Source organism: Neofelis nebulosa, chromosome 16 (assembly GCF_028018385.1).
Source record: "Neofelis nebulosa isolate mNeoNeb1 chromosome 16, mNeoNeb1.pri, whole genome shotgun sequence".
Classification (NCBI taxonomy): domain Eukaryota; kingdom Metazoa; phylum Chordata; class Mammalia; order Carnivora; family Felidae; genus Neofelis; species Neofelis nebulosa.
Window position 1 is genome coordinate 59,110,632 of NC_080797.1, and position 12,397 is coordinate 59,123,028.

The window sequence follows — 12,397 nt, forward strand, 5'->3', positions numbered from 1 at the left end:
TGGTACATGAGAACAGTAGTATTCAAGCTAGTGAGCAAAGAAGTACTTAATAAATGGTATTGGGACAAATTTCTAACCATTTGGATGACTACGAGGCAAAATACAGATGAAAATTGTGTATGTTAAAATGAGATGGTAAATGCATTAGGAGAAAATGTTAATGAGTTATCAGTATTATTATATTACCATGAGATCGTATCAAAGGCTCTGGAGTCAGGCAGATCTAAGTTCAAGGGCTGGCTCTGATATCTACTAGCATGGGACATTAAGCATATTACTTTTAACTTTCTAATTATACAGGCAATGATACCTCAGCACAGGGTTGATATTAAGCAAAATAATGTGTACAAGGCCCTCACCCTTGCAATACTAAACAATAAGTATCATTGCTATGGAATAGGCTAAGCAGGGCACCAAAAGCAGAAACTGTAACGAAAAGGTTGATAAACCGACCACACAAAAATCAAGAATTGTCTCATTCAAGTACCAAAAGTCCTTCACATCGGAGAAAGCTGATCAACTCCCTTGATTTAGCAGACAATTATCAGCGTAACAGCTACCAGCAAGTAGACAAAAGTTATTCAATTCCAAAAAATAAGGGAGAGTCCTAGTTAAATAAGCATACATCTTGGCGTACTTCAAGGACACCAGTGTGCCTATTTCAGAACGCTAGCTTGAGATGCTACTCCAATACTTCATGGCATTAGAGTATCTATATAACGACTGCTTGACTGCTTACTGCATTTCACTGAAATTTGGTGAATAGGTAAGAATAACAGCATTCCACGCTGGGACTCCTAACTGCAGTATGTTAAGCTCTGGAACCATGAGAAACCGATTTTTTTAAAAAATTACTTTGACTCCTGTAATGGCAATCTAAGCAGTCATCCTCCAATAGGTAAATGGATACACTACTGGAACTTAAATTCTTTCCAACGCTAAAGTTCTGATTCCTTACCATGAACCCAGACTTGATCCTGGGATCCTCTGCGACATTTCACAAGTCCAAAACATCAAGTTCCACCAACATCTCAGGACCTGGGGACCGGTCGAGGTATCTTTTAAATCCTGACTTTCCTGGCCCCGCAATCATCTCACAATCTCGATGTTTGTCAGTACCTATCACGACTTTAGGAAGCGACACACTCCAGCAATTGTTGCACACAATGTCACTGCTGTGGGGCCTCACCAGGTCCCTCCTTTCCCCTCCCGGATCCAAAGTTGGGGTCACCTTTCACCCACCTCCTACAGACGGAGATTCTCTAGCTCACCTCAATCTCGTAGTTCTTCACCGGAGGGGGAGCAGCTGCCGCCGCCATAGCCAGGACCCCCACCATGCTCCCTGCTTCCCGGAATGCCGGCTCCTAGGGCGTTGAGCAGTCAGGCCCCGCCAGCCTAAAGGCCATGGAGGCGGCCGGCCCCCGAAGAGGCAGCAGCCGGGCTGTGGGGTCCGTCCCGGACTCCCCCCGCGCCCACCCGCCCGGAGCGGTCGCGGAGACTGGGCCCAGCTCAGCCGAGTCGAACGCGGGAAGGGGCGGTTAAGAAAGCGCGGGCAGCGAGGACCCCGGGCGCGGCCGGCGAGCGCAGGGGGCCCTCGACACAGGCGCCCCCAGGCTAAGCGCCCGGGACCGCGATCCCGGCCGGGAAAGCAGGCCGAACGCAGACCCGACCCGCGGGCTTCGGAGGGAATTCTTGTCAATTGGGTTTTCGCGCCGTCTGGAGCGCATGGGGCGGAGCTTAGGATTGCTTCTAGAGGCTGCGCGGACGGTAAGCAGAGAGGGCCAAAATACTTCTCGGACGAAACTGCAGGAGGCGGGATTGGTTTTTTTTTTTTTACTCTTTTTCTTTTTTTTTTTTAATTTTTTTTCAACGTTTTTTATTTATTTTTGGGACAGAGAGAGACAGAGCATGAACGGGGGAGGGGCAGAGAGAGAGGGAGACACAGAATCGGAAACAGGCTCCAGGCTCCGAGCCATCGGCCCAGAGCCTGACGCGGGGCTCGAACTCACGGACCGCGAGATCGTGACCTGGCTGAAGTCGGACGCTTAACCGACTGCGCCACCCAGGCGCCCCGGGATTGGTTTTACCAAGGGATTTCAGACTAGCGGGGCTTCTCCCGCCCAGTTTCACGGATGAGGATGTGATTTGACTAAAGTCCGTCGGTGACAGAATTAAAACTGTAGAGTTTTGATGCCCTAGGCTAGCCCCTTGTAAAAAGTGGAAATTCAAGGGCGCCTGGGTGGCTCAGTGGGTTAAACGTCTGAATTCCTCTCTGGTCATGATCTCTCTGTTGGTGTGTTCGAGCCCCACATCGGGTTCTGTGCTGACAGCTCAGAGCCTGGAGCCTGCTTGGGATTCTGTGTCTCCCTATGTCTCTGCCCCTCCCCCGCTCACGCTCTGCTCTCTCTGTCTCTCAAAAATGAATAAATGTTAAAAATAAATAAAAGTGGAAATTCAAGGGGCGCCTGGGAGGCTCAATCAGTTAAGCAACCCACTGGATTTCGGCTAAGGTCATGGTCTTGGAGTCCATGGGTTCCAACCCCGCCTCTGGCTCTGCGCTGTCAGCTCTGAGCCTACTTGGGATTCTCCGTCTCCCTCTCTCTCTCTCTCTCTCTCTGCCCCTCCCCTGCTGGTGCGCTCTCAGGAATTAAATAAATAAATAAATAAATAAATATTTTTAAAAATCTTAAAGAAAATTCTGTCTCTTCCCCTTCCCTGCTTTCTCTCAAATTAAAAAAAAAATAAAGTGGAAATCCAAAAAAATAAAGTGGAAATTCAAAAAATACAGAAAAGTAAATAATTGATTACATTCCACCCACATGGAATAAAATGTTATTTTGGCAAGCGTCTTACCTCGAAATACACACACAGGATCCGAGATTTTGACTTTTTCCCCTAAACTGAGCAAAAGAGGGCATTGTTTCCCACGGATTTCTTTCTCCCCGCCAGCCAGGAGCCCAACATCATGGCCTCAGCTGGTTGAAGTGCATGCCAGTTGTTCCAGGGGTTTGCTGGTTTGTAGTGATGATAATCTCATACTTCATTTGCATTCTTTTCACGGATTTGTTTAGCTTTGACTTTTTTTTTCACATGAGTTTATTGTTGCAGTGATATAGACATAGAGTATGTTTATTTTGTTTGAGTGCATACTTTTAACTGCATGGTGTGTAAGAACTGAGTAGGTCAGGTAAAAGGATATACCAAATAATAACGGGAAGCCACCTTGTTGCATCTGGCTATGCAAACTGATTTTAACTACGGATGTAACTGTGTCCATCTCAATACCATAAAGATGGTATTGCTATTGTTTTCACAACATAAAGGGTGCAAATTTCTCCAATGAAATTGGAGGTAATTATTTTTTTCTTTTAAAACTGTTAGCCAAGGGGCGCCTGGGTGGCTCAATCAGTTGATCATCCGACTTCAGCTCAGGTCATGATCTCACGGTTCATAAGTTCCAGCCCTGCATCAGGCTCTATGAGGACAACCCAGAGCCTGGAGCCTGCCTCAGATTCTGTGTCCCCCTCTCTCTCTGCCCCTCCCTGCTCTCTCACTGTGTCTCTCTCTTTCTCTCTCTCTCTCTCTCTCTCTCTCAAAAATAAAAAAAGACTAAAAATTTTTTTAAATAAAGCTGTTAGCCCAGAATAAGGTTTTTCTAAAATAGATACTGTTTTGTTGATCTGGTTTTTGTTTTTTTTTTTTTCCCCTCACTGTTGAGTAAGAACACTGCCCAAGGAGAAGGAGAAGGAAGAGGAGGGGGGAGGAGAAACAAATGAGAAAATTACAGAGAAAACTGAAAGTCTCCTTGACTTCTATCCCCAAATTCAATCTCCACCTCTTGGCCCAGTGGTAGTCATTATTACCTGTTTGGTGGGTAGCACTGCACACTTTTTATATTTGTATGTATATCCATAGGAAATTCTTTACTATTGGTTTTATTTACATAAACAGTAATACTGTAAATATCACTCAGCAATCTGCTTTTTTCATTCATCATTGTTTTCAAGAGCTATCCATGATACATGTAGATCTGATTCACTCCCTTTCATTCTTGAGCATTCTGTCCAATTATACACATTTTATTTATCCATTCCCTTAGTGATGAACATTTGTCACCAGTTTTCTGTCTCAGTGAGTCAGTGAACACTCTTGTCTATGTCTCCTTGAACGTGTAATGTTTCTCTAGAAGACACATCTAGAAGTGGAATTGCTGGGTTATATGCTATATATCTCCATGACTATTTATTCTTCTAAATTTCTAAGTATTTAAACTGCATTGTTTTGTTAAGCATTTGCACTGAGTTTATTTTGAGATATGTAGTTCTTCTTAAGGAGCTCATGGCATTTATACGTTTTAAATTAAATAAGCTCTAACATTTGCATATCAATTAAGTATTTACAATGTGCTCATGTGGTTTTTTATCATCTTCCCCATCTAGCTAACTGCTACTTTTAAGAATTATTATTAAGCCTTATATTTATCAAAAGTAATGCCTGTGCTTGGTTAAGAAATGTCAGAGAGCATTATAAAACTTACTATCAAAAAAAGAGCTAATTTCTTTCTTTCTTTTCTTTTTTGAAAGTTTACTTATTTACTTTGAGCGTGCTCAGGGGAGGGGCAGAGAGAATCCCAAGCAAGCTCTGTGCTGTCAGCAGCACAGAGCCCCATGTGGGGTTCAATCTCATAAAGCATGAGATCATGACCTTAGCCAAAACCAAGAGCTGCACATTTAACTGAGTGAGCCACCCCTCTTTTTTTTTTTTTTTTAAACGTTTATTTATTCTTGAGAACATGAGCTGGGGAGGGGCAGAGGGAGAGGAAGACATGGAATCCAAAGCAGGTTCCAGGCTCTGAGCTATCAGCACAGAACCTGACACAGGACTCGGACCCATGAACCTGAGATCATGACCTGAGCTGAAGTCGGAGGCTTAACCAACTGAGCCACCCAGGCACCCCTCCCCCTTTTCTTTTTAAGTGGACTCTATGACTAATGTGGGGCTTGAACTCACCACCCTGAGATTAAGAGTCACATGATCTACTGACTGAGCCAGCCTAAGAAAGAGCTGATTTCCATTTCATAACCTGGTGTAATTTCCCAAGGGCAGCCACTTTCAAAAGTCTTCTAGCACTATAAATATCTCATTTTTATTTTTTAAATATTTTTTAATGTTTTATTTATTTTTTTGGAAGAGAGAATATAAGCAGAGAAGGGACAGAGAGAGAGAGAGAGAGAGAGAGGGAGATAGAGAGAGGGACAGAGGATACAAAGTGGGCTTTGTGCTAACAGGCTGACAGCTGTGAACCAGATGTGGGGCTTGAACTCACCAACCTCGAGATCATGACCTGAGGTAGTCAGTCACTCAACCAACTGAGCCACCCAGGTGCCCCTAGATATCTCCTTATTTTTAAATACAGCAATATGCTTATACAGATATTTCTTGATTTAACTATTTTATTTTATTTTATTTCATTTATTTTTATTTTTTGTGTTTTTTTAATGTTTATTTATTTTTGAGAGAGAGACAGAGCACAAGCAGGAGAGGGGCAGAGAGAGAGGGAGACACAGAATCCCAAGCAGGCTCCAGGCTCCATGTAACACTACCCTCCAATATAGTTTTTATTTTAAATTTTTATTTAACTTCTAGTCAGTTAACATACAGTGCAATATTGGTTTCAGGAGTAGAATTCAGTGATTCGTCACTTACACACAACACCCAGTGCTCATCACAAGTATACTCCTTAATACCGATCACCTGTCCAGCTCATCCCCCACCCACCTCCCCTCACCCACCCTCAGTTTGTTCTCTATTGTTAAGAATCTCTTAAGGTTGGGGCGCCTGGGTGGCGCAGTCGGTTAAGCGTCCGACTTCAGCCAGGTCACGATCTTGCGGTCTGTGAGTTCGAGCCCCGCGTCGGGCTCTGGGCTGATGGCTCGGAGCCTGGAGCCTGTTTCCGATTCTGTGTCTCCCTCTCTCTCTGCCCCTCCCCCGCTCATGCTCTGTCTCTCTCTGTCCCAAAAAAAAAAAAAAAAAAAAAAAGAATCTCTTAAGGTTTACAGGGTGCCTGGCTGGCTCAGTCAGAGCCATGTGACTCTCCTTTTATTATTATTTTTTTTAAGTTTATTTATTTGTTTTGAGAGAGGGAGAAAGAAAGAGTGCAGAAGGGGCAGAGAGACAGGGAGGGAGAGAGAGAATCCCAAGTGGGCTCTGCATCGTGTGTGCAGAGCCCAATGTGGGGCTCAAGCCCACAAACCGGGAGATCATGCCCTGAGCCAAAACCAAGAGTTGAATGCTTAACTGACGGGGTCACCCAGGTGCCCCTATAGAGCATGTGACTCTTGATCTCAGAGTTGTGAGTTCGAGCCCCACTTTGGGGGCACAGTTTACTTTAAAAAAAAAGTTATTAAAAAAAAAAAAAACTAGTTCAGAGATATTTACAAAGTGTTTAGCCAAGTCTCTTAACTTCTTAGCTTCTGTGCTTTTTTGCAATGTTACATTGTAGTCAGTACATGGAAAGACTGTGAAAGATATCCTTTTCTCCCAAATAGTATATCTCCTTCCCTTGATAACCATTACTGTTGTTATTCTGAGGTATACACTTGTCCCACTTGGTCAATTCCATCCTTGGTTCTGGATCCTTTGAAACTAATCTGCATAATTCCACCTCCTGGCCAGTTACCATTTCAAAGGTGGGCATGTGTTGGGGCGCCTGGGTGGCTCAGTTGGCTGTCTGACTTCCGCTCAGGTCATGATCTCACGGTTCAGGAGTTCAAGCCCTGCATCGGGTTCTGTGTCTCCCTCTCTCTCTTCCCCTCCCCCGCTCACGTTTTGTCTCTCAAAAATGAATAAACGTTAAAGAAAAATTTCAAAGGTGGGCATGTGACCAAGTGTAGGCCAACGTAGGATTGTTACATTCCAAGAGATCTTCTGGGTGCTTCTGGGAGATAAGCAAATTTGGACTACTGATATAGCACAGAAAGGGGTCCTTTCCCTCCTTCCAGAAGGTGGGTAAGATTAAAATAAGGTAATGGTACCTTACCAACGGTAGAAAAAGAGTTGGGAAGTTTGACCTTTGAATCAGACTAACACTAAAGCCTTTTGAGTTACACCACGTTAGGGAATGGATCCCATTTATTGTTAAAGGCAGTTTGAGTCTGCTGTAACTTGTAACTGAAAGTATCATAAAGAATGCAAGATGCAAGAAGGCATAGAAAGGAAAACTTGGGAGACTGAATGTGTAACTAACTGATCTTTGTAAAACATGTAAATAGATACTAAAGATAGTTAGAAACATTCTGAATAAATCAAGAGGCCTCAATAGGTAACCCAGGAAAGACTGACAAAACCAAAATGTATTAACATGTATACACTCCCAGCCTTGGCTCTTACATCCCAGCCTATCAACAAAGAGAATTTTACCCTCACTTTCTCACCTGCAGCTTGTTTTCAGCCTGGCTCCCAAGATTCTGTGGCACAGAATTGAGAGAAATGACTGAAGAGGTAGGTGGGAAGGAGGGAGCTGGGTATCAGGAGATTTGCATTGAGTAGGGAGTAGGAGATTTGCAAGAGATTGGGGAAGAAACTCCAGAGCACTAATGAGGAATTAAAACAAAACAGGAGTGGAGAAGAGAATATTAAGAATGGCTGTGACTTGGGGCGCCTGGGTGGCTTGGTTGGTTAAGTGTCCGACTTCGGCTCAGATCATGATCTCGCGCTCCGTGAGTTTGAGCCCCACGTTGGTTGGGCTCCGTACTGACAGCTCAGAGCCTGGAACCTGTGTCAGATTCTGTGTCTCCCTCTCTCTGTTCACCCTCTATCCCTCTCTGTCTCTCAAAAATAAATAAACCAAAAAAAAATTTTTTTTAAATTTCTGTGGCTTAATATGAATTGGAGACTGTCATGACCTATGACAATTCAATGCAACCCATGATTCTGGATCGGATCCACTTGTTATAAGGGACATCATTGTGGCAATGGATTAAACTTGAATGAGATCTGAAAAATAGACGGTATCAATGTTAAATTCCTGTTTTTGAGGGTGCATTGTGGGTGGGTTCATAGAAGAATGTACTGAAAGAATCTTGTCGACTTATTCTCAAATGGTTTACTGAGGAAAAAAATTTTTTTGAACTGTATTTGCAACTTTTCTGTTGACTTCTGAGATTCTGTAAATGTGAGTCCTCAAAATTTAAACTAGATGGCATTAATTAAAATGTTAAGAGTTACAGTCAAAATTAGAATTGTCTCTGAATTATTTTTGATTGGACAATAGTGTTTATTTGTATGAGTCCCTATTTAACAAACAAGTATTGGGGCACCTGGGTGGCTCTGTCAGTTAAGTGTCCAACTCTTGATCTCAGTTCAGGTGATTATCTCAGAGTTTGTGGGTTTGTGCATTTGTGCCCTGAGCTGGGCTCTGCGTGGAGCATTCTTTGGATTCTCTCTCTCCTCCTCTCTCTGACCCTCCGCCACTCGAACATGCATGCTCTCTCTTTCTTAAAATAAATAAATTCATTAAAAAACAAAAAACTAGATACTAAGATTTACTTAGTTGTAGCCAGTTGATTCTAAAGAATGAATTAATAGTTTTAAGTGTGTAAAAAGGGAAGTCAGAGAGTTTAAAAAAAAAAAAAGTCAGTACATGCCCAATACAGTTAGAAGCTTTCTGAGAAAAGGCTGGAGTGAGGAGAGAGGAAATCTTGGCTGACCAGATAATCAAAGTATTCTGGACTGAATCCATGTTTACCAAATAACTCTCTGGTTATAACTTGATTTTCCAGCTGTTGTAATCTTCAGAGCAATTATATCCTTATGTAAATAAATAACTTAACAAGTTGCTTTATTTGTTTCTTCTAAGTCTTATAGCATGGGGAGTCTGTGACCCTGAATCTGCTTACCTCTGGATAACTTTGAAAAGTCAATTCTAGGGGCGCCTGGGTGGCGCAGTCGGCTAAGCGTCCGACTTCAGCTCAGGTCACGATCTCGCGGTCCGTGAGTTCGAGCCCCGCGTCGGGCTCTGGGCTGACGGCTCAGAGCCTGGAGCCTGCTTCCGATTCTGTGTCTCCCTCTCTCTCTGCCCCTCCCCCGTTCATGCTCTGTCTCTCTCTATCTCAAAAAATAAATAAACGTTAAAAAAAAAATTAAAAAAAAAAGAAAAGTCAATTCTAGACCAGTGTGATGTGAAAGAGATAAAAACTATGGCCTGCTGGCTTCTATCATTCCCACCTCTAGATCAATCTTCCTGTCGTTGACTAGAGTATTTACTTTGCTCTAAAGCTAAAAACAAAACAACCAAAAATTTTAAGCCTGGGAGGAGTGGTTTCACAAGATTTTCCTTAGTTCGTATTATTTTTTTGTATAATGTGGCTATGTTAAATACATATTTCCTGCCTCCCATCAGGTGGTATAGATCAAGGAAAAAAGTTGAACGAGACCAAGATTAGAGCCTTGGCCTTTAGACATTTTCTTTCTTTCTTTCTTTTTTCTTTTCTTTTTTTTTAATTTCACACAGTAAGCCTTCTGGGGTAGGATCCAATTCTGTTCAATTAGCTTTAGAGATCACACAGAACACACTGTGTTCAAGAACATTTAGTAAATCCTGTTTTTTACTGACCCAGTCTGTGCCTACACCCTCCTATTCCCTCGAACCATTTGACTATCTTTTCCTCTGCTTTACTTTCAAACCTCTATAAAGGCCAACATCCTAATTCAAGCTTCTATCACATCATAGCTGGACTAGTGCCTATGGTCTTTTCTTATTTATCACTCCATCCATCTATCTTATGTATTTTCGTTTCACTGAACAAATATTTATTGAGAATTTACAATTGGCACCCCCTTCTTTATCTTAAGACACACCCAAATGACAGGTCTGTCATTTATCATCCTAAAACATTTTTTTTTGCAAATGTAAATGTAAAAATCTTTAATGTCTACTCATTAAAGTCAAAATGTTTTTTAGTTGGTTATTTATTTTTGAGAGAGAGAGAGAGAGAGAGAGAGACAGTGAGCAGGGGGAGAGAGAAGGGGACAGAAGATGGAAAGCAGGCTCCTCGCTGACAGCTGAGTGGGGATGTGGGTCTGGAACTCACCAACGTTGAGATCATGACCAAAGACGCTTAACCGACCACCCAACCACCCCTACAGTCTAAACTTTTTAACAGGAATTCCATGGCCTTTATTCTTCTCTCAACCTCATCTCGCAATATATTATTCAGTCCTACCTCTCCAAAGTGGTCTGTACTTTTTTCTTAAACAATTCGCTTACATTCCTGTCTCCAAGACCTATATACCTTTCCTCGCTTAATTTTGTCCTACCTAGGATGCCTTTCCACACCCCTTTTGCTTAGTTCATACCTTGATTCATTCCACAGATATTTGTTGAGTATTTAGTAAGTGCCCAACTACCTCACCTTCAAGATAAAGCTAATTTCCCATTTTCTCCAGAAGGGCTCCCCTTTTCTAAATTTCTCTAGTTCCAAGTGTCATTAACCTAGCACAAAACACGGTGGTAGAAAGAGCTTTATTCTGGTCAGGAAAATTGCGATCTAGCCTTTATTACAGTCTCGTTGTGTAACCTTCAGCAAAACCCGTTCCGTCTGTTCTCTTTCCTGGCCGAGGCAACTTTCAGCTCTAACATCCATGGCCAGGGGTCAGGAAACTACGGCCCACGGCCAAATCTGACCCACCGCCTATTTTTGTAGGGCCCCTTGGCGAAGAATGATTTTTATTTTTAAATAGCTGAGAAATGATGCAAAGAATATTTTGTGAGACGTGAAAATTATGTGAGGTTCAAATCTGTATCCATAAGGTTTAATGTGCACACGATCACGCCCATTTACTCACGATGTTGCAAGAGACACGGTGGCCCGCCAAGCTCCCAATTTTTACTACTTGCCCCTTACTGAAAAGGCTTGCTTACACCCATCTTGGCCGCTGGTCATCGCCTTGGCTCCCTCATTAGTCTGCGAGCTTCTGGACGGTGGGGCTCTCGTCTGACCCTTTGAGCGTGGTGCCTGGTTCATAGTAAGCCGCTGCAGGGACGCTCCTTTGCTTAGGAGGTAGGACAAGGACGATTTAAGAGCCATCTGGGCTGAAATCTCGAGAAAGTTGATTTCCCTCTCAGCCCGTCTCTTCCTCCGTGAAATGGAGACACAAGGGGGGCTGGCGGGGAGGCCAGAATGAGATAAGATGTGGGAAGCACCCCCGCAAAGTGTCCTTACTAATGTTTCCCCGACCCCACGCGTGTCTGGAGGAAGCACCACAGCCAGGGGCTGCGCGTGAACGCGGTCATTGCGCGGTGGGACTGGAGGCGGGCGGCGCTGGGACCCGGAGGCGGGTCGCGCCGGGCGCCGGCGTGGCTGTCTATCAAGGCGGCCGTGGGGCGGGGCGGGGCGGCGCTTCCGCCTGCGCGTGGTCGCGCGGGGCCGCTCGCCGGCGCCCGGTTCAGTGGGGAAACCGCGCCCTCAGCCGCCGGCCGCGCGGCCGGACGAGGGGGCGATGGAGCTGGAGCCGGAGCAGCTGCTGCAGGAGGCCCGCGAGAACGTGGAGGCGGCGCAGAGCTACCGGCGGGAGCTGGGCCAGAGGCTGCAGGGGCTGCGGGAGGCGCAGAGGCAGGTCGGAGGGCCGCGCCCGTAGGGGCGCCGAGGGCCCCGGGGAGGGCTCGGGGTGCCCGGCGGGTGGGTGGAGGCCAGGAGGGACGGAGGGGCGCGAGTGTCCGAAAACTCTGAAGGGAGAAGGGAGGGGGCTCTGAAGGTGCGGGAGGCCCAGCAGGGTCTGGGAACGAGGGAGGTGGGTGCTGGCGGGGGTGGGGTGCGGTAGTGGGGAGTCTTAAGGGGAAGAGACAACTTTGGGGGATCGCGGGAGAGTGTGAGGAGCGTTCCCTAAGCCCTGTGGGAGCGGTGATGGGGATAGGGGTGGGGTCCGAGGTTGGGGAGAGGGAGAGCAGAGCAAAAACCGAGGGCGTCACGGAGGAGAGGGCAGTGAGGACCGTGGAGCGCTGGGGGAGGTGGGGATTCTTTGGGAAAACCTACCATGGGGATGGAGACTGATTTTAGAGAGCCTGGGGAGGATATTGGAAGGGGAGGATTGAAGACACAGAGAGGGTGATTGAGAAGCAATTGAGTTAACACCAAATGAATGGGATTAGTAGTACTTAATATCTCATATAACCTTGGATGCTTTAAAAAAAAAAAGCCTTTAGCAGAACGCTATTCTATATGGTTTAGAATTTAAGGCGGAGCTATGCTGGAAGGGCAAAAGGAGATCAGAATACTTGAAGGAAAGAATACAAAAGTGTAGGGAAATGGAAAAACAGATTTAAAGAAAGTGCTGAAAGGAGAAGCTAAATATACTTTCAAGTGACAGTTTTATCTGTTCAATGGGGACATGGTTATCA

The 12,397-nt window shown here is 44.8% G+C and overlaps 2 protein-coding genes across 4 annotated transcripts in view; one reads left to right on the forward strand and one right to left on the reverse strand.

Annotated features, from left to right (window-relative positions):
* Nucleotides 1-1,726, reverse strand: part of ATAD5 (ATPase family AAA domain containing 5) — a 45,710-nt gene extending 43,984 nt beyond the window's left edge. The window contains exon 1 of one of the 3 annotated variants that reach the window (XM_058703239.1): nt 1,272-1,726. In XM_058703239.1, the coding sequence (XP_058559222.1) occupies nt 1,272-1,337 (66 nt within the window). In that variant the 5' untranslated portion in view covers nt 1,338-1,726. Of the gene's footprint in view, nt 1-958; nt 1,188-1,271 lie in introns of those variants that run through there. The other 2 variants (XM_058703238.1, XM_058703240.1) reach the window with 2 other exon arrangements.
* Nucleotides 1,727-11,404: 9,678 nt separating this feature from the next.
* Nucleotides 11,405-12,397, forward strand: part of CRLF3 (cytokine receptor like factor 3) — a 44,790-nt gene continuing 43,797 nt past the window's right edge. The window contains exon 1 of the mRNA XM_058704386.1: nt 11,405-11,616. Within this exon, the coding sequence (XP_058560369.1) occupies nt 11,500-11,616 (117 nt within the window). The 5' untranslated portion in view covers nt 11,405-11,499. The remainder of the gene's footprint in view (nt 11,617-12,397) is intronic.